The sequence below is a fragment of the Salarias fasciatus genome, chromosome 2 (assembly GCF_902148845.1).
Source record: "Salarias fasciatus chromosome 2, fSalaFa1.1, whole genome shotgun sequence".
NCBI classification, from domain to species: domain Eukaryota; kingdom Metazoa; phylum Chordata; class Actinopteri; order Blenniiformes; family Blenniidae; genus Salarias; species Salarias fasciatus.
In genome coordinates, this window is record NC_043746.1 from 5,265,376 (window position 1) to 5,287,622 (window position 22,247).

At 45.0% G+C, this 22,247-nt stretch overlaps 1 protein-coding gene across 1 annotated transcript; it reads left to right on the top strand.

Moving 5' to 3' along the window:
* The first annotated feature begins 704 nt into the window (after positions 1-704).
* LOC115402274 (gamma-aminobutyric acid receptor subunit alpha-6-like) lies at positions 705-21,126 on the top strand. Its single transcript, XM_030110792.1, has 9 exons — positions 705-855; positions 1,079-1,197; positions 2,914-2,981; positions 4,042-4,262; positions 5,383-5,465; positions 10,757-10,900; positions 11,167-11,319; positions 17,017-17,273; positions 20,579-21,126. The coding sequence occupies exons 1-9, from the start codon at positions 767-769 to the stop codon at positions 21,116-21,118; spliced, it is 1,674 nt and encodes a 557-aa protein (XP_029966652.1). The 5' UTR covers positions 705-766; the 3' UTR covers positions 21,119-21,126.
* The last annotated feature ends 1,121 nt before the right edge of the window (positions 21,127-22,247 follow it).

Here is a 22,247-nt window from a genome sequence, read left to right on the forward strand (position 1 = left end):
GAGGTAGAGAGAGGGAAAAAGAGAGAGAGGGAAAGACAAGTGAAGGAGAAAGTAAGGGAAGGAGAGAAAGAAGAGAACGAGGCTGAGAGAGGGAGAAGGTGAGAGAGAGAGAGAGAGAGAGAGAGAGAGTCCAAAGAGAGGAGAGAATGAGAACAAATGAGAAAAGAGATCCTGTGCAAGAGAGGAGAGAGAAAGGAAGTGAGAGAGAAAGTCGAGTGAGAGAGGATGAGAGAGAGGGGAGGGAGGGAGAGAGAGAGAGAGAGAGAGAGAGAGAGAGAGAGAGAGAGAGAGAGAGAGAGCAAATGAGAAAAAATAAATTGTGAGGGAGAGGAGGAGAAAGAGAGAAAGGGAGCGCGTGAGACAGATTGATCAAGTGAGAGAAGGGCTTGTTTCTGTCTTTGGATACCAGCAGCAGCATCAGCGGCTGCTTCAGGTCGGATCCGGACCGGGAGGAGGAGGAGGAGGAGGAGGAGGAGGAGGAAGAGGAGGAGGAGAGGTGACCGGAGCTGAGGGGTGAAGGTGCGTGCGTGTGTGCGCGTCCGGCGGAGGGACTGCGGGAGCGGGGGACAGAGCCACGCAACTTCCTCTCTCTCTCTCTCTCTCTCTCTCTCTCTCTCTCTCTCTCTCTCTCTCTCTCTCTCTCCTCCCTTCATGCTGCCGGGCTCTCTCTCCCCTCTCCCCTCTCCCGGACGGGACAGCAGCAGGCAGGGCAGCGGGCTGGCGTGCGCGGTGAGATGTGAAGAGGCTTGAAGTATGGCATGTGAGGATGGTCTCTGCCAGGAAGAAGGAGCTGGAGACAGCGATGCAGCCCGCTTTCATTCGGACCCTCTTCTACTTTTTCTGTTTGGCGACTTGGTGAGTGCCCCCCCCCCCCCCCCCCCCCTCCCCCCCCCCTCCCCTCCCTGTCCTCCACCCTCTGTCTCTGTCCGTGGTGCTGAAACCTGAACCCTTCTCCTGGATCACTTCAAGAACTGTTTCAGCTTTTTCTTTTTCTTTTTTTTTTTCTTTTTTGGCAACCAAAACCCAAGTTTCTTTTATTTTTTTCTTTTCTTTTTCCTTTATCGTGTTACTCCTGTAGTGTGAAGAAAATCTCTGGACAGACAAAGAAGGATGATCGGATCTACCCGGAGAATTTTACTCGCATTTTGGACCGACTTCTGGACGGATACGACAACAGGCTGCGACCCGGATTCGGAGGTATATTTCAGGGAATCGTGGAGCATTTTTTTTCAGCGCTTTGGTGCGTTTTTTACGCACGAAAAATTTACTTGCACATTCAGAGAACAGTGGAACTCCCTGAACAGAAAACAAAACACACAAAGCAAAACACATGTAATTTGTTTCATGGTGAAATCAACATAGCACGAAAGTCAGGTAGATTGTTAGTTTATAATTGTTTTTTTTGTTTGTTTTGTTTTTGTTTTTTTTAGATGAGTGCACATGCAACTCTGGTTCTCATCCCACAAATGCTGCATGACCATTCATCTCAGCTCAATTTATGAGGCAGTATCACACTCTTATTTCAATCGCCCTTTCTTCCTTTATCTGTTCTTAATCATCCTTTTGTACTTCGTAGCTGTATATAGACCTATTGGTTGATTTTATTTACGCATTGAATCATGTGTGTGTATTTCTGCAGAGATCAGTAAAATACAACGGGGAAATAAATCCAATCATGATTACAATTGACAAATATTCTCCTCAAAATAAATTTTCTTACTTTTGTCATATGTTTAAGATGTTGTGAAACAAGGAAACTCAAGAAATGAATTCAAATGAAATAAACCTCAAACTCTCTCAACACAAAGCTTTTTATTTCCATGGACTTTCTATGCAATAACTGGTAAAATACACCCTAAACTACAATCATTTACTTGTAAAACTCACTTCAGAGCATCAAATTAAGGCAATCTTACCCAATGGGATTATATAACAGTTTCGGAAAACTCTAGATCATTCCACTGAAATTAGAGAAAGAACAAACATTCAATAGGGGGTTGCAATGGCTAAATGCGTTGATATAACCTTAAACGCACGGGCAAGGTCCAAATTGTCAGCAAAGTTTAATTTGCACAGCCTAAAAATGATAAATGAGGATCCAGAGAGGCCAAACTTCCCCACAAAGCCGCTTCACTGGAGAGGAGATGAAGGAAAGCTGCGGACCATGGCGTGCATTAATCGTATTTGCAGCACCGGATCAGACATATGCATGGTCTTTATTTACCTCTCTCTCTCTGACTCATGCATAACATGTTGCTTTGTAACATGTGGTGTGTTGCGCATCTCATGCGACCCTGGATGGTGTTTTGTGCCCCACGACTTGATCCTCAAAGCTCTGGTAGTATATATTTTTTTTATTATTGCTTTTTGAAGAAGATGGGCCTCTAAGCTCGCACGTTTCAGCAAGTGTGGTTATATAATCGTGTGTACGTTGCGGGACAAACGCTTAATGCACAGTTCAAGTGCAGTTAAGCACGGATTTGGCTGGTTTTTTTTTTTTCTTTTTGTAGATCAAGTCTGCAGCCACGACATGTTGAGAGACAGCGTTATTCGAAAAGAGACTGTTTTTACTGCGAGCCTGTCATCAGAAATATCCACATACTCACACGCTTTGCTTTACAGTCAAATTCATTCAGAAAGAGGGAGAAAATAAATCAAACAGGATTAGGTTTTTACATCTTTTAAGCTTTTTTTTTTTTTTTTAATTTAAACTTCCATTATGCCCAGACACTACAGATCTAGAAGCAGATAAGCTTTACTGTCTCCTCTGGGTTTGATCCTGATGGGCTGTATGGGCCCATAAAGACTTTTTATGAACTAGCGTGAGTAATGCTGGCATCTCTCTGAGACACAAAAGGATTTAAAGCCAGGAAATGCTCATTAAATGTGACACTTGTCTGTTTGGCTCAATAGGTCCTGTGACTGAAGTCAAGACTGACATCTATGTGACAAGTTTTGGGCCCGTCTCGGATGTGGAAATGGTGTGTACCACAAACTGCTCACACAACTCCAGCTGTGGCCTTTCCCTTGAGAAGTTCTATCAATTGATAAATCCATACATATTCTATACATTATCTGACTTTTGGATGCAGGGCTCCAGAACATCCTCACACCAACTGGGTGAAAGCCAGGCTAGACCATGGAAATGGCAGCAACCCATCACAGCAAGATACTCAATCATATAAATACTCAGACAGGAGAACATGCAGCTTCACACAGAAAAGCCAGTCTTTGAGCTGGTGGTGTTCTTGCTTTGAGGCTATAGCGCTGAGCTCTGCATCACTGTGCATCAGTCAGAGAGTACAGTATATGTCAGGCAGATGGTCTAAGTGTGTAATTTCAGAAAATATCTTACAGAAAATAGATCTAGTTTAAAAAAGGGTGTTGTTTGAATATATTAAATTCAAGAAAAAAGTAATCAGTTTTTTGTACCTATTTGGTAGATCCTAAGTGTCTGATTATCTGCTAGGCAGTTACCCAACTACCTCACGACTGACCTACCTACCAACCTAACAACCAAATCGACTGACCGACCGACCGATCGACCTACCTACCTTCCTACCTTTCCGTCTACTTACTGAACAGTCGACCTACCTACCTACTGACAGACTATCTAATTGACTGGCTGACGTATGAAATTACCGATCACAAGCCTACCAACATCAAGTCCACCTACTGAGTAGTACTGGCAGACTGCGCAAAGTACCGATCTACCGACCAACTGATGGACCAATTGACTGACGGACCGACTGACCAACGGACCGACTGACCGATGTCCCTACTTACTTACCAACCTACCTGCCTTTCCATCGGCTTGCTGAGCAACCCAGCAGCTAACTTACCTACCTACTGACAGACTAACCAACCAATTGACTGGCTGACCTATGAACTTACCCACCTGCCTAGCTACTTAGCTACTGACCAATGGACTCATCTACAGACCTACCAACCTACCTGCCCACCTACCAACTGGCCGACCGACCTACCGACCTACCGACCTACCTTGTAAGCGTGGCTTATTTTTGTCATCGTCTCTCTCAGGAGTACACGATGGACGTGTTCTTTCGCCAGACGTGGGTGGACCGCAGGTTGATGTATGAGGGTCCCATTGAAATTCTGAGGCTGAACAACCTGATGGTCACTAAAGTGTGGACACCAGACACCTTCTTCAGGAACGGGAAGAGATCTGTTGCTCACAACATGACGGCCCCGAACAAGCTCTTCCGCATCATGAAGAACGGCACCATCCTCTACACCATGAGGTGCGACACCACACAGGAATACAGGGGGCAACCTTTACCAAAAAAAAGTTTGTATAATGGGAACTTTTCCCAGAAAACGTATTTAGCATTGGCGACACAGAGGACATTTTGGAATTTCAGTCGAGATCTGTAGAAAGTTTTAGGTTTGTCCGTTTCCATATCTCACCCTTAAAACTGTAGATTCTCATCAGTTAGTATTCTCATTTTGCTCCTGTTGTTCATCAAAATTAGTTAGGAACGGAGAAATAACCGCCTTTATTTGCTGTGAAGCAATAAAGAAGATTTGCTGTGAAACCTGAGCCAGGCTTACAATATAAACAGCAGAGAGCTGCATGGAGGCCATGCACAAGCCAAAATCTTAAATCTGTTCAAGACAACATTACAGTATTGTATTTATCATCAATTACAAGCAAATGAAATGTGCTTGAGAGAGTCAATGTGATTTTTGAGGAGTCATTTCCTTTAATGTTAAAAACTGCATGCTTGATTATAAGAAGACTCTACAGCTTTTTGTGTTAAGATAGCAAAACAGCATTAAGACGTGAAAAATGCAGCCTGGGCTGAGTAAAGGAAGGGGTGGATTGTGGGAATTTAGTACAGGGGTCTTTAAATGAGTCCCCCCACACAAACATTGAACCACAGTGTGTCTCTCACTAAGTCTGTGATGTTATGTAGCCTTTCTTGTTTTAATGCTGGATTTCCTGATGATTTTCACATCTTAAGATTGTCGAGATTCATTGGCAAAAAAAACCCAACCACTCATTTATAACTCCTTGAAACTTGGTAGGTCTTTATTCAGGTCTTGAAATGTCATTACAATTGCACTCATGATTCAATTGAGCTCGCAACGAATTCAGTCTGACAATTGTGATTTTTAGTAAAATCTCTGATGTGCTTGAAGCAACCAACATTGTAATGATAACAATAACTTGAAAAAAAGTGTTCATATTATTAGACATAATAGGCCAATAATAGTAGTACTTTTCTTTTGAATCAGGATTTATCCAGGGACACCTTGAGGTCCGTGGACCTGACGATTCCCCGGTCTGCTTTAGTTCAGATGTGAATGTTTTTTTTTCTTGTTAAACTGAGTAATTCTCTCCAATCTGCTGGACCACAGGTTGACGATCAGTGCAGAATGTCCAATGAAGCTGGTGGACTTCCCCATGGATGGACACGCATGTCCACTCAAGTTTGGAAGCTGTAAGTTCTCTGTGTTTGTGTGTGTGTGTGTGTGTGTGTGAGAGAGAAGTGGTTAGATGATACCTGCAGAACTGTATTCTAATATTTCAGCCTGGAGACAGAAAGTAGGTAAAATAAAGAGGTTTTCTGATTTGCTGTGACAGGAGCTGTTAATGCAGCCACAATGTTGCTCTAATACCCTAAAAAGAGCGTCAGCACACCTCTAAAAAACACACTCTTCGAAGCTCCGTCCCTGTAGTGAAACACTAATCCACAGTGTTTATATAATAAAGATGTGCGAACGCTGCTGTTTACGAGGTGTAAAGTGATACGGCAGCGCCTGCGTTGTTTGGAGGGGGCTTTAAAAGGACGTGTAGTATTCCTCTCCGTGAGTCATTATCATATTAAAGATGTGTATCTGAGTCATTTTAGATACCTGTAAACAAATGGCGCCACCAGAGGAAAAGACTGGCGGCCTCCGCCGGTCTCCGAGCTGCATCTTCCCCACGGAGGAGGCCTGCGAGATCAGATCGTTTTACATTACAAAACAGGTGCCAGGGCCATTAGAGAGCCACACGCAGAGAGAAGGAATGCTTTCCTGGAAGTTTTGACTTCGGGTTGGGTTGTTGTTTATTTGGTTTCCTTCTTCTTGTGCAAATAGCGTGACTTTGATGCGTGAGTGTGGCGACGGGAAGCAGAATCCTGAGAGGAATATTTTATGTTCTGGATTTGGTGAAGAGAGTTCAGTCAGGAGGTTGGCAGCAGTCTCACCAATTTTCTGCTGCGGAGCAATTAAGAAACTTTCCCACTGTGTTGAACTTTTCCTGCCTCTGGAAGATTTAATCCCAGATAAAACTTTCATGATGGGCTGCTTTGATTTGCTTCAGTTGAGTCTAACTGAATTGAAGTGAACTGAAATGATTTGAATGGAACTGAAATGAACTTGGCGTGTGTTAACCTGAGACATGTTGAATTAAGATTGATTGAACTGAGTTGAAAAAAAAATCTCAAAAAGGATTCAGAGGGAAATGAAATGAAGTAGATTTGTTGAGTCAAATTAAAATGAACACAACTGAATTGAAGGTATCTGAATGGAATTTACATGAAGTGAAGCTAACTTGAACTCTGAACTCAATCAAACTAGATTTACCTGCATGTAATCCAGATGCATAAAGGTGAATTAAACTGAACCGGACAGAACCAAACCATCAATAACTGAACGGATTTCAAGTGAATTGGGTCGAATGTAAAGGTTTAATTGAATTACACAATTTCATGTTGATTGAATTGAATTTACATGCACATGACTGAACATCATTTCTTGAGGAATTGGCACATTTTCTTTGCATGCATGGATTTCTGAACAAACAAAGTACAGTTGCATTTCAGACCTACTGGTGTTTATAGATTGCATTAAATTGAATGTTTGTTCATTGATGGACTCGCTGGAATCAGATCGCATTGAGTCGATATGGAATCTGAGTGACCAGATAAACAGAAGTGAAATTCAGTTTGCCTTGTAATCACAGATTTTAAGGGCTCAGGACACGGAGGAAGGCTGCTACAGTAAACGATTGTGTGCTCAGTCTGAAAAGTCACAGCAGAGGAGACAAAAGCTCCATCACATGACGTTCCTCCTCCTCCTGCCACTGAAATGGATTCTGTGCTGAAAAGGAGCGCGAGAAGAGAGGAGCGGCGCACAAAGCAGCTCAATGCTAATACTAAATAATGAAACATCCCATTCTTCGCTGTGAACAATGAGGCCCTAACTCAGCATGGGTGTTTATAGTCGGGGCCCCACCGGTCAGCAGAAACGACTTATCTGGTATGAAGGAGCTCCTCCAAAAGAGCAGCTCCGTCTTATCGGGGAGAAGCAGCGATTTGGAGATTACATCCGCCAAGAGGAAAGAAAAGGCAGAGACGGGGAGTTTGCTGGTGCAAATTCGCCGTCAATTACCCACCGTGGTGACATTGCAGAGGACGAATTCACATTCCTCAGTTATTGTCACCCCCCCACCCCACCCCACTCTTTCTCCCCCCCGTCCTCCTTCTCCTTTCACCATCCCGCTCTGCTCGCTCGCTCGCCTCCAGACAGGAGGAAGCGACCATGGATCTGATGTGGCCTGAAGCAAAGGAAAGGTCAGAATCCCTTCCTCTGCCTCAGGACAGCGCAGACCTATGCAGCTATTTTCCATAGCTGGTGTGTGTGAATGTGTGTGTGTGTGTGTGTGTGTGTGTGTGTGTGTGCTAATTTTCCCACTGTCTGCCCTGCCTTCATTTTTTCTCCATCATCTCTCTCTCTCTCTCTCTCTCTCTCTCTCTCTCTCTCTCTCTCTGTCTCTCTCTCTCTCTCTCTCTCTCTCTCTCTCTCTCTCTCTCTCTCTCCGTCTCCTTTTCTGTTTCTCCATCTGGACTTGTGTGCACAGGCACTGCGTTCCACTCCATGACACACCAGAGCCATTTCATTTTGGCAGCACAGTTGGTATCCTGCCGATGTGCAGTCCCACAGGGAGTGGCAAAGCAAAGACGACTGGCATTTCTGCGGACCGGTCAGCCTCGCCAGCCCGCGTACAGCGAGGCGCTCGGCAGGAGACGGCGCAGAGGAAGATGTGAATGCTGACAGACGCTACATGTCAGCTGTGAATCATGACGTCTCCAACTGTCACAAACCTCTCAGCAGAGAGACAAATCTTCATTTCCCTCAATTAACTTCAAAAAGTCCAACGCCGTTCATTAGCAATTTAACGCAATGCGGCCTCTCTGGCAGTGTAAACCCTACAACACCTGAACTTCAATCTAAATTTTCTGGTGGAGCATTGAATTAATCACATTGGAGTCGAGGTGAAGTGTTGATCTGCTGGCAGCTGGTTAAAAAAAATAATTAGTCAGTGGAGAGCTTCAGGATCCTGTGAGGCTGTTTCACAGCAGCCAAGGACTCAAATCTCAGGGAATCCAGTGATGGACGCCAGCAGTCTTCACATTACCCACAGGATGAGATTAAGTTTCATACTGTCGAATCCAAAATTGAAATCAATTTAAACATGCTCAGAAATGAATCACAAAGATGTATATTTTAAAAAAAAAAAAGATAGAAATCGACGACCAGGACGAAAACGAAAACGAAATTGTTCCTCCTGAATCCGAGGTTCGGCTATTGGTCGAATCCTCCTCTCCAGTAGCCAGAGTCCGGGGCCCCTTGTTAAGGGCTATCTGGTCTCTGTATGAGTAGGAGTAGGAGTCTGGTTCGCATTGCCGGCAGTAAGTCGGACCTGTTCCCGGTGCATGTTGGACTCCAGCAGGGCTGCCCTTTGCCACTGGTTCTGTTTATAATCTTCATGGACAGAATTTCTAGGTGCAGCCAGGGGCCGGAGGGGGTTCGGTTCGGGAGCCACAGGATTTCATCTCTGCTTTTTGCAGATGATGTTGTCCTGTTGGCTTCATCGAACCTGGACCATCATGCACTGGGGTGGTTCGCAGCCAAGTGTGAAGCGACAGGGATGAGGATCAGCACCTCCAAATCCGAGGCCATGGTCCTCGACCGGAGGAAGGTGGCTTGCCCCCTCCAGGTCGGTGGAGAGACTCTGGCCCAAGTGGAGGAGTTTAAGTATCTTGGGGTCTTGTTCACAGTGGGGGGCAGATGGAGGTGAGATTGACAGGCGGATCGGTTAAGCGGCTGCAGTGATGCAGTCGTTGAATCGGTCCGTTGTGATGAAGAGGGAGCTGAGCCGAAAGGCGAAGCTCTCGATTTACCGGTCAATCTACGTTCCCACCCTCACCTATGGTCATGAGCTTTGGGTCATGACTGAAAGGACAAGATCCCGGATACAAGCGGCTGAAATGAGCTTCCTCCGTAGGGTGGCTGGGCGCTCCATTAGAGACAGGGTGAGGAGCTCAGTCACCAGGGAGGAGCTCGGAGTAGAGCCGCTACTCCTCCACATCGAGAGGAACCAGCTGAGGTGGCTCGGGCATCTGTTCAGGATGCCTCCTGGACGACTCTCTGGGGAGGTGTTCCGGGCATGCCCCACTGGGAGGAGACCCCGGGAAGACCCAGGACACGCTGGAGAGACCATGTCCCTCAGCTGGCCTGGGAATGCCTTGGGATCCTCCCAGAGGAGCTGGAGGAAGAGTCTGGGGACAGGGAAGTCTGGGCATCCCTGCTGAGACTGCTGCCCCCGCGACCCGGCCCCTGATAAGCGGTAGAAAATGGATGGATGGATGGATGGAAATAAATCTGTCAATCATTCACTGTTATGAAACGCCATCAACTTGTTTTTTTTTTTCGGTTCACTTTCCTTCAGTTTCAACTGGTGATTTTAATATTGGGTGACGTGTAAATGTGCAGCCACCGATAAGATAAGAAATAGTTCCGAAAATTTCAAGATTTCAAGAAGCAAAAAAGCTCATATCCTGTATGGTTACCTGAACTGTAGAAGGTTCAGTAGCTGCTGCTGATGTTTCAGAAATGCTCCAGTAAAATTACAAAGTGCTGTTTTCAAGAGATAATCAAGGCATTGCTTACTTTTTAATTGCATTTTACAATTAGGAGGGATTTAATTCATTTTCCTGTGAAGGACAGTTACATTCAGTTCATATCTCAGACAATCAATGAGATAAAATGGTAAATAAAAATTGTTAAAACAACACTTCTTTCAGTTTCACAATTCAGAAAGTTTCAGTCCATCCAATCAATCCCATTTTTTGGTTGTTTAAGTTGGACTACGGCCATTTTTTAAAATAATAATTACAAAGAAATGGCAGATAAAATAAAATATTTTTTTCAAGGCAACATTTACTAGTTTTATTTTTTGCAATGTTCCATTTTCATAAGTCAGAGGAGACAGATGAAAATAAGATCATGCAATCTATGAAATCAACAAGATTAGAGCCAATATTCAACCAACTAAGTAGTTTTAGGTTTTTAGCTGGAATAGAAATAGACCATGGCAATACTGACCTCCTCATGACTATGAAGCCCCATGAATAAATACCATCAATACACAGCATGTGGAAAAATGAGGACTAGAGGGTAAAAGCAGCTGACATCTTTTGTTTCTTCTTCTTCGCTCTAATATACTAACACTTGTTTTTCTATTATGCGTGATTCATAAAGTGACATTAATGTGTATAGGCCTACTTGTGACTGTGAGATAATTTTCAAGAAAGAATAGTGAACAGGATGACTGAGAAATGCAGAGGAACAAGTTTGGCTCAGCAGTTGAATTGTTCCGTGGATCTGATTTATTTTAACACTTCGCCGTTCACAACTTGGAGTATGTGACTCACGCCGGTGTGGCTTTGCCGTCTGCCCACAGATGCCTATCCCAAAACGGAGATGATCTATACTTGGACGAAAGGGCCTCAGCATTCGGTGGAGGTCCCTCCTGAGTCCTCCAGCCTGGTCCAGTACGATCTCATTGGCCAGACGGTCTCCAGCGAAACTATCAAATCCATCACAGGTGAGCCGGCTCCTCCCAGAATGCATCTCATCTCACCGGCTGGCAGCGGAAGAAATTCATTGTTAGATATTATTCAGGTTTTCATTGTGTTTACTCAGACATTACAGTCAGTCTGTTTCACTGTGGTTTGTACAGAATAGCAGGTTCACTGAGGGCCACTAGTTTTTACCTGTGAGAAGAGATTTTAACAGCAGGGAGCTGGGGGTCGTTTCACTGTCTGGAGATCCTTTGTTAACCAAAGCAATTCCTTTCTGTTGCTCCACCAGGTGAATATGTGGTGATGACGGTTTACTTCCACTTGAAACGCAAAATGGGCTACTTCATGATTCAGACGTATATCCCCTGCATAATGACAGTAATCCTCTCCCAAGTGTCCTTCTGGATAAATAAAGAATCCGTCCCGGCGCGCACGGTTTTCGGTACGTACCCTCTCCTGCTCCCCCTCCTCTCACCCTGCACAGCCTCTCTGCTGCTTCGCTGTCTGTTTATTTGATGCCTGCATGCCAACAAAGCAATCAGAGCCAGGAGCGCGTCTCCGCTCGCCCCGGCAAGGTGACACCAAAGTGTGCAGTGATTATGGGAAGTATAAAGTGCTGCTGCTGTTTTTTTTTTTTTTTTTAACTCAAGATTTCACGGTGAAATCCCATTCATTTCCGTTCTGATCCCTCTTTTAAGCCATTCTACAGAATTGTTATGCCTCAAATAGCAGCTGCTTGCATCCTTTTTAAGATGCATGTTTCTATGAATAGACTGAAGATATTAATGTAGAATAAAAGGCAGGAACATCTTCAAGGGAAATGAAAAGAAGCTTCTATGGACTAGATACTCCTGGGATGTAGTTCTGATCCCAGATAACTCTTAATGTTATGTAAAGAAGTGTTTTTAAGAGGTTTTTTTTTTAACATATTGAAGAGGGGGGGTGTTTTATTAGGACAAATCTGGAAGCCAGAAGACCGATTGTTATTTTAGATTTTTCAAAAAAGAAATTGTGGTTAAAAGAATGAAGTAAAAGGCAGAGCTGGTACAGCAAACGCAGACCATGTAGAGCATAAAGTCTCACCAGGTAGCTGAAGTTATCAGGGCTGACAGCGATCGACTCAAGGTTTTAGATGTGATAAATGCCTCCCCAGAGGTTCGCGCTCGTTTGCATGTATTACCTCCATCCCAGTCACGTTAGAGCGAACCATAACTGACCTAATGAGCCCTTCGCAGCTTCAGTCTGGGGTTCCTACGCCTGCGTGGTTCAGTCCCTGAGACAATATGGGAAGGTTTGGTCCATGGAGAGCAATAAGCATGAATAGTGATATCTCACAAGACTAAAAGTTCTTGGCTTGAGACGACGGATGTGTAGTGTGAGAGCTGGTGGTTCAAGTCTGGTGAGGAGTTTCTTTCTTCCAAATCTCATTAAGAAGCTGGTATTTTCTTTAAATGTCTGAATAATAATGATAAGACCATATGCCTCTGAGGAGCTTTAACATATCCAAACTGTTTGTTTATTTCCTTATAGAATGCAGAACTTGTTTTGTTTTGTTTTTTAACTTTGGGCATTTGTAGCTTACTGGTGGGTATTGAGTTTATAGACTAACCCAGCATCCAGTTCTTCCATTACACATTTTCACAACTCATGCATACAGTTGATCTCCAATTTCTGATAAGAGTAAATGATTCTACCTAAGTTGATTTTCAAGCTACTGCATGATCTGTTTGTACATAGGTTGTGATATCTATCTTTTGGCTGTCAGGTTTACAACAGAAGAGCAAAAGGTTAAAGTTATATAAAATGATGTCTTAAATGTGGGATGTCCAAATTTTCACAAGGGCCACTAACTAGAGAACAACTTTCTGCACCTGCTTTGGTTTTTGATCGCCAGCAGCTCAGTTTTTCTTTGAGTGGACAGGTATATTTAGCAGAATTGAGTTCAACTTTGGTGTATGTGACCAAAAAAGAGTGAACCTTGTGACTTTGACCATGATGTGAATTGTTATATTTGGCTTCATCTGCAGCCTGTCTGAAGAAGAACCATGGGCAGGATGGGTTAAAGGAAGAGAAACAATCTAACCAAATGGTTTATCTAAGTCTGTGGTACGTTGGGTGTCATGGTTGGTACTTTGGAGTTTGTGTTTGAGATAGATCTCTATTCGTTGTTTGAATTTGCTGTAGATCAAACCAATTCTCCTCTGCATGGCGTTCATTTCATTACACAACCGCTTGATGTCGGCTGCAAAAAAAAAAGAAATGTAAGTGCGGAGTGATCAGAGGCAGCGGATGTCAGTCTGCACAACACTTTCCAACAACAACCCACAAGGAAACATTTGATCCAATTACATCAATTAAATCCATTGGTGTGCGGCGCTGAAAAGCCGGAGCAGGAACAATGGTGTTTAAGAATCAATCGCCTGCATGTAAGCGGCTCATAGACGTGTAAGAAGCTTCTTCCAGATTTGGCCTGCGACCCAGTTGCGTTGGCCCAGGCTCCCCTGGTGCCATGTTTGGGGTCTGTCCCAGAATAGGCTGACTGCTGTGTGTCGATGCAGAAGTGCTGAAACTAGACCAGTGCTGCCAAGGCTTTGTTTGTTCTCCCATTATAGATTTCTCAAGGTTAGCCGGCTGCTGACGGGGAGTCGCTCACAGACAATATCGCTAATACCTGCTCCCTCCCATTCTTTGACTTTCAACCACCACAATAACTGTTGATTCAGAGCTTTGTGACAACTTTTCACCATTTCATCCTCTCTAATTGGAATAACGAGCATGTTGTTGGAATTCGGTCAAACGGTCACGACACGGTGAATCACGGTGGAGGCTGGGCCACTTGTTACTCACATAAACATGCTACAGTGTCACCTGAGGTGAAGAGAGTTAAAGGAACACTGCTGTGCGACCCCCCCTCAACGCCCCCTCGAACTATCCACCGTGACAGAGGCGTCACGACTCCTGCTGAATCAGTCCAGCCTCCGAGGCGGCGGATTTGGGCGGTTATCCCTCCATGTCGGTGGGCTTCGGTGGCGGGACGGTAGGAGGTTGGGGAGGGAGGGGGTCCGTGTTTGGATTACTCCTCTCCTCCCGCCTGCAGCCACGCTCCCTCATGACTGCTTCCTGCCTCGCTGACTCAAGTGGCGATGACCTGTTTCTAATCGGGGAAGTAGCACTTTTGTCAGGAAGTGGAGGCAGGATTACAGCTGCAGCTTTGCTGGCATCAGACACACAGCTTGAAATTAAAAAAAATCCACTATTACCAAGCAAGGGACTGTGCGATTGGCTTCTGCATTCTTTGTAGTGTTTACAGAGAGTAAATGATGCGACTAAGGTGATGTGAAAATACATCGTTGTTGAGTTTTCATTTCATTAAAGATCTGCGTTGGCACAGTAAAGTTTTGAGAACAATGTTCAGTTTCAGAAATGTTGAAAACAATGAATTTTTCATGTTGGTGCTGTTGGCTCCGAGCACCGAAAACCCAATAGAAATGTGCCTTTAGTGAGTCTGACACTCATTATTTCTGTAAACAAGCAGGAGAGACTGATTCTGTGGAAATATTGGACTGGATGAAGAGGTGGCAGTGTAGTGGTTGGCTCACTAACAAGACCCCAGATCAATTCCTGGCTGGAGTTTCCATGTTCTCTCTGTGCATTAAGTGGTTTTCACTCGCTGTTTTGGCTTTAATGAATTGGTGCCTGAGCCTTGAAACTTCAGTCTTGAGACAAAGTGATTAAATCTGGGCCTGTTCTGATGGCGAGTAGGAAAACTTCTTGAAACAAATAAATCTACAAATACAGTATCAAACGCAAGAAATCCTTTCCGTGCTCTGGATAAACTACGCTACAGCTACTCCACTGGTTCTACGCTCGGTGGATTTTTTTTTTTTTTTTCCACCTAATGCTTTTAGTTTAATAGTTGGGGACCACCTCCCGTCTCGGTTTTTTGCTTATGTAGAGGTTGATATCCTCGATCTGCGGCCTTGAGCTGCGGTTCACCGATCAATGTCATCTAGCCGCGTTTGATTGACAGGTAATTATGAGGCGGTCACGTCCGGGCACGGGGGATGAATTTATGTTGGCCAAGGACTCTGCAGCACAGATTGTTCCAAATCTTCGACGTAAAGGGGATTTTCTCCAAATCACATTATTGCTTTTGGTTAATAATACCAAGGACAAGTGATGAGCTCCAGGCTGATTCTGTGGCCTTCTGTCGTGACGGGAGCCGTGCACGACCTTGCGTACCGGCCAGACTGATGCCTCGCTCTGGTTTGAAGCTCGATCTCTTGGTAGTAGGATGAAGGATAACAGTCCCATGATGGACTCTAGTGATGTATCTCCTCCCTTACCCTGCGTAGCTGGAGGGTCGCTGTTGCTGCTGCTGACACTTTGGTATTTTTGAACAATGTTTAGCTTCTGGAGGAGTTTTATGACGTTGGTGATGATCTTTCTATTGTCAGCAATTATTCTAACCATCGGTCATTTTCTAATCTTAAAGTAAAAAGTGTGTGATTACGTGGAGATAGTCCTTGTATGATGAAGATGATTTTCTTAGCTGCGTTTTTGACTGTAATGATGTGAATAAAACACCGTTATCGGGTTTCTTGAACGATCTCTGACTTGCACAACAGCTCTGTGTGCCGAGTTAAGCACACTTGGTGAGATTATTCTTTGGCGGTATTTCACCAGCGGAGAGCTCTCACCCGCAGCTTATGAAATATGAAAAGGAATCAAACCACCGTCAGGAATTTGCTGGCTGCTCATGCCAGCGCCGACCAGGAGGATGCGTTTCGGGGAGGTGGCGGCGGTGCTGACACCTGTCATGTCCTGCGCCCCGTCCATTCAGACGGCTTTGATCTGCGCCGCGTTCAGACTTCAAATAAACTGCACCAGAGTCTGTCGGAGACGGGCCAAGAGAGTCTCTCTCTCTCTCTCTCTCTCTCTCTCTCTCTCTCTCTCTCTCTCTCTCTCTCGCTATTTTTTTCCCTGCTGCCTGTTTGGTGCCATCAGGGTTCAGATGGCCACTTTTCACACTTCTACAAACGGTTCAGCACAAACAGAGCAGTCACACCAGTGTTTGTCTTAAACCTGCCTCCTTCTCTCCTTCTCTTATGGAGACCAGTTCTTACAGTAAATATTGGAGTTGTGCTTATCAGGCAGCCAGAGCTGAAATTCCAGAGAAACAGGAAGGCTGCTCGGCTTCGCTGCCTGCTGGATGTTTAAACAGGCAGAGGCATTTGTCAGCCCCAGGAGTGTCTGCTATGTATTTTTACTTCTTGTTGTCTCTGCCTCCGACTCCTGTTGCCTTTTATATCACTCTGAATTAGAAGCGTCTCGATCACACGCTTGTCTGTCGGTCGCGATCAAACCAAAATAGTCATTGTAATTTATTCCATCAGTTGAGCCAAGTTTCTTCAAACATTTGCCCCAGTCGGTCCGTCTGCCCACGAATCTGACCGACCGAACAAGTGACCAACTCACTAATCGATAAGACACATTTTCCTGATAAATTCTTGTTAGTTGGAGGAATAAAATCAAAATTTTCCTCATAAATAATGATGCAAAGTTATGCGTAAACCCTGCAACATTCAAATGAATATATTTTAAATGTCTTTCCTACTTCTACTGATCTGAATCAGTCCACAAAACACAACCAGCCAAACACAAACAGTCATTTTCAGTGTGAAACGTCTGCAAGCTGCACACATGATCTTGGTTTTCATAAATAATTCAACAGTACCGTTCCTCAGTAACCTTTCAGGCGCCGTATATCTCTTACACTGCAGCAGAATTATTGTTCAATCTCTGTAAAACATGCGATCCAAACTTTGAGATGCTGCAAGACGACGGAATGCGGCGTCTCTTCAGGCTGCCGGGGGATGAAGAGGCAGCTGCTGAGCATGTTTGAAGGCAAAGTGGAGCAAATTAAATGTTTTTTGTACAAATGTGATGTTTGAAAGAGACAAATGTTGTCCTCTCCGATTTCAGTTTTAACTTCAGCAACGTGTCATTAATGTGTTGTGAAGCACTCTTGTTCTCAGATCTACTTTCTCTACTGTGATCAGTCACCGATTTTAAATGCAGGCAGATAATATCATCTCGTATTTGACATTGTTTTCTGTTTTTCTCAAACAAACCAAAGGCATCACCACCGTCCTGACCATGACGACGCTCAGCATCAGCGCCCGCCACTCCCTCCCCAAGGTGTCGTACGCCACGGCCATGGACTGGTTCATCGCCGTCTGCTTCGCCTTCGTCTTCTCCGCCCTCATCGAGTTTGCGGCCGTCAACTACTTCACCAACGCGCAGCTCGAGCGAGCCAAAAGGAAGCCGGCCAAATGTCCCCCGGTGCCCCAGACCACGCCTGTCAAGGTCAAGGACACGGAGGAGGTGCTGCAGGTGACGCGTGCTTCCTCCAACAGGAGGCTCCATAATCTGATTGCTCTTTACTTCAAGGCGCTCTCACGCAGCGTGTGCTCACTGCGTTTGGCTTTTAGACTTCTGAAGGAGCAGATGTGAGGTTTTCTGAGGTTTTCCCAGCAATGCAGGCGTTGAGAGAGCTGGAGAAACCTCAGCCTGCCACTTTGGAAACCCCAGTTAACCAGAAACTGACGCGGCTGACGACAGGCTGGTTAAAAGTTTTCTGAGAAGCAACAAAGTCATTGTGTCACGAAAGTGAAAAATCTGCCTTCTGGGGTTCACATCGAACAGCAAGGCTTTGATGAATGAAATATTTTTCCAAAAGTTTAATCAGGAAATTGTAAGGGATGCCAAATATACAGCTTGAGGGCCAAAATGAGCCCAGCAGAGGGTTTGAAACAGCCCATGGGACGACTTCACAGTCTTTTATTTTAAACATTAAACAAGGAGAAAGATGCATTTTTGTTTGAAACAAAATTGAAGACTTCATTTTATCATGACATGACTCGGCTTTTTGTACAGCAGGCAAAAAAAAAAAGGCATAATATTGAAATTAGAATCGTTTTTCTTTGTAAATTCAAGAAAAGTGTAATCAAGGATTTAATTGTAAAATGTGTATGATGGTAAGGGATATGAAATACACAGCTTGTAGGCTAAAATCAGGCGACCAGAGGGTCTTTAACAGCCCTGGGGTGACTTTACAAAGTGTAAAAATTGCAAAGCAAAAAGTCACATCTTTCTATAATTTGCAGCAGGAGGCATTGTTAAAAATGAAACAATGTTGAAAATGGACTTATTTGCAAGGTGAATTCAAACTTTTCCATGTTTTTCATTGTGTTTTGAAAGATATAAAGTTACATCTTGAAGAACTAGCATTTCTTTGCAGCAAAACAGAAGAAAACAGTTTGGATTCAGGTCATTTGTGGGTTATTATGCTGTCATTGTGCTGGTCTGATCCAGCCCGGATCAGGCCTTATCCAACAGTCACACTCTGGAGGAAATTCATTGAGTTTGGATGAATAAAAATACCAGTAAAGGTGAGCAAACGCAGAGCAAACGCAGAGCCTGACAGCGGCTTCACGGCACAGATGTGTGTGTGATCACGAGGTGTTTTCTGCACCAGGTTCATGTTCAAACGGCACGTGGATCAACGGGCAGAATCCCGTATTTCTCACATACATTACCACGGCGCAGAGCGACATATGGATTCATGAATATGCCATGAAGCTAATTTGGCGCAGTTATTCAGACATGATGTCGGCGTTGCACACTGCTGCGGGAGTGTATTCTCACCGCCGTGTTGCTGCTTAAGCGCAGTTTTACAGCTGAGCTGGCTGTGAAACGATGGGATGAGGGCATTTTCTCCCGGACGGTATTTTCTTCTTAAGGAAGTGAAATGAGATTCGCGCTCCTCCTGTGTTAACTGATCAGCGGAGCTGACACCACCCAGCAATGCATATGTCAGTTTCACACTAACTACTTTAAGTTGCCCCCTCCAGTCCAAATCCCAGTGTGGCGTAATCACGCCTGAATGCAGGGTAGTGACAACGGCACTTCAGTGGATTAGCGGGTTGCCATGGCGACGGAGCCCGGGTACATCTGTATAGGTTTCAGAGAGAGAGAGAGGCTCTGGCACTGGGTGGAAAAAAAAAAATTAATGCTCTCTTCCTCGAGAGCAGGTCCTGTTACCAGAGGGCTCAGAGTTACGGGTCGGGGCGTGTTGATGGCTCCAGCACACACACACACACACACACACACACACACACACACACACACACCTCCTCTGCATGGGAAACAATAATTCTTTCAATTTCGGTGTGGGTGAGGGTGTTGGTGGCTGTGGATTATTTTCTCCCAGCGCCTCAGCACCAGCATCGCTCTCTCCCCTGCATGGAAACATCAACTCTCAAAGGATAAGCTCCTTCTGACGCTCCACCACATTACCAGCCCGACGCAGTGCTACCTACTTTCTGTCTTAAGCTGTGAAATGAGTGAAATCCTTGGTAAGTGACATCTGTATTGCACACACTCGCTCGTCTGCTTCCAGATGAAGGCCATCTGTGTCAGGGGGGCTGTAATCAGATCAATATGACAAGGTTTATGCTGCCCGGCAAAAACGCTGCGCCCAGGAAATGAGCTTTACCTTGCCTGCAAGCACCTTCGAACAAGCAGCGAAGAGGAAACACAAACATTAGTCACCCAGAGAATCTTCTAAGACCCCCTTCAGGCATGTGTTCACAGTTTTACCAGTCTGGGTTGCAGAAAAGTTTGATGCAACCTTTGCATAAATCAACAATAATTACAACTAAATTCTTTTTAATAACTTTAAAACTTCATGAAAAAAATCTATTCCATCTATTTGAGCCTATGTAATGAGAGAATGTTTTATGAACTGATTTATCAATGCCGCTGTCGTCCACACATTGGGCCTGAGCCACTGAGATCCATGGAAGAATCACACACAAATAGCTTTCAGTTCATTTCACAGGTAATCAACCCAGATTTTGTGTGTGTTATTGATTGTGTCTGTGGATGTCCTGGATGGTTTTCTTCTAAGTCCTCCAGCCCTCTGTGATCTGCTGAGAGTGAGTTGGGAACCACTGTTGTTAATGAAAGCCTTTTAGGTTGCACAACTCACACTAAATCATCGACATTCACAAACTTTTATGTCTTTTTAACTGCAATCTTCACTGTCTCCCTTGCTTTTGTGATAATCGTTATGGCCACTAGAGGGCAGAGTGTACAACTGATTGTTTTTCAAACATGGCTAAATCAGGGGTGTAATGCACCATAAGGCCAAAACTGCCAAGCAAATGGTAAAAATGTATATAGCAGACACAAAACAGCACTGAGACCTGAGCTGTGATATCGGTGACTTTGTCATGCAAGCTAGCTACCTCGTTGCTATCAAACGAGCCCCAAAGCCGTGCTGTCAGGGTGAGTTTGTTAAAAGAGCGAGAGTTTTTTAGACTTTTCACTGTATTTTGCACCAGATGGTTTCATCAAAATCAGCTTTACGTGGAGATTGTAGTCATTTCCTGTGGTAATCCTTCGGTTCTGTGAAAATATCATCGCGTTTACTCTGCGTCACAACAAAGAAAAACTTTAAAGTTTAAATCTAAAGGTTATCCTGGCACTATTTCACCAGTCCGGCCGACTCCAGATGGAATTGGACGGTATGTGGGCCCTGGTCTAAAATGTGTTTGACAGTTGTGGTGAACTCATAAAGAATGAAGTCTCTCCTCAGTGCCACTTAAATATTGCTTGTTTTTCTCTTTTCACAGCAAAATCCCGACACCAACGGTAACCTGAGAAAAAGGATGAACTACATCCCCCACCAGGAGGCGGGCAGCCACCAGAGAGCCCAGTCCACCACCAACATCTCGGGGCTGGGCCGGGGCCGGCCGCTGCGACCTCTGGTCAGCGGGGCCAACGGCAGCTCCTCCACCCTGTCCCGGTCCAGCCCCAAGTCGGAGAGCCTGCTCAGCGTGGCGTCCTCCTCCGCCCAGCTGGTGAAGAGCACGCCGCAGGCGGCGGCGTCCACGCCGGACGTGATGGCGGCGACGCCGTGCAGGCAGGGCGCGCACAGCGCCCAGTCCCTGCAGCAGCTGCTGGGGCCCAAGCTGGAGCGCATCCAGATGATGGGGAACAAGCTGGAGCCGAAGCAGACGCCGTGCTCGCAGCCCACCGCCGCCGGCATGGGAGGCACCAGCAAGATAGACAAGTACGCCCGGATCCTGTTCCCAGTGTCCTTTGGGGCATTCAACATGGTCTACTGGGTGGTTTACTTGTCCAAGGACACGATGGTGGCGAAAGGCGGCTAGACTTTGTTCCTCATCCACGGGGAGCTTCATAAAAGGATTACTGGAGTTTGCAAACAACTGTTTTTGCCAAACAGATAAAGAAAACGTGCTGGACGAGCACTTCCACATGGCGGAGAACACGCTCTCAACGCACTCATTTTGTTCTTCCTGAGGTCCTGGGACAGCGAGCACGGGAACAAATCCACCAAATTAGAAATGTCTGACTCAACTAGGAAAGAACACCTGCACACTGGAATACACTCCTGTCCTCTTTCTGCAGCGTCGTGCTTCATCGGACTGTGAAAGGTCTTCATCGGCTTCAACTGCCTCCTAATCCCGTTTGGCCTGCAGACCAGATAAAGCCTGGGATCTCTTTTTTTCTTTTTCTTTTTTTGATTTTCCTATTTTTGTACCCTGCACCTGGCAAGATATTTGGGTGTGTGTGCCACCGTCCTGAAGTGAACTTATCAACAATGTAAATATCTCAGTTTAATAGGATCAGCAGATTTATATTTAATGAAAGCCGTCTACTTCCATTTCAATAATAGGACTTGTTGCTTTGTTGCCAGCAGGTTAGAGGATTCAAAGTCAAATTATCAGAGGGTAGAAAGGGACTCTGGTTCGGATCCAGAGGGACCTTCGACCGAAAAAGCTCTGAATGTTAGCCAAATAAGCTTGAAAGTAAAATGAAGTAGATTTTGGTCAGGCTGAGTGAAGCTTTGTTTGATCGACTACAAAAGCTTTGTACAGTACTTATCTGCAAAACATCTGTCTTATACAAGGAGGATTACCTGATCTGGGAAGCCGAAGATGAAATTTTGCCGATAAAGTTGGTGGAAAATGTGAAGGACAAGCCATTAATTAATGTAACGGTAGGATGTGAGCGTCTCTTTAGCCATAACAAGTTACCAAATAGACAGAGATTGTTCACACCTTCAGAGGAAGAGCCGGGAGGGAGAAAGTGTCTGAAAGTACCGGTACATCGTCCTCTCTGTTAAAGGCACTTCTATGCACTTCCATTTTTCAGCCATATTACTTTATATCGTCTCTCTCGTGTAACCGGATGAGAGTGGTGGACGCAGCCCGACGAGCTGTAAATGTGCAGCGGAGCAGTGTGACGGGAGTGTCGGGCAGTTTTGCTGAAATAATT

Coding starts and splice junctions, on each gene's coding strand:
- LOC115402274 (XM_030110792.1), top strand. CDS start 767: ATGGTCTCTGCCAGGAAGAAGGAGCTGGAGACAGCGATGCAGCCCGCT. Junction 4,263..5,382: donor ACCATCCTCTACACCATGAG/GTGCGACACCAC, acceptor GCTGGACCACAG/GTTGACGATCAGTGCAGAAT. Junction 10,901..11,166: donor AACTATCAAATCCATCACAG/GTGAGCCGGCTC, acceptor TTGCTCCACCAG/GTGAATATGTGGTGATGACG.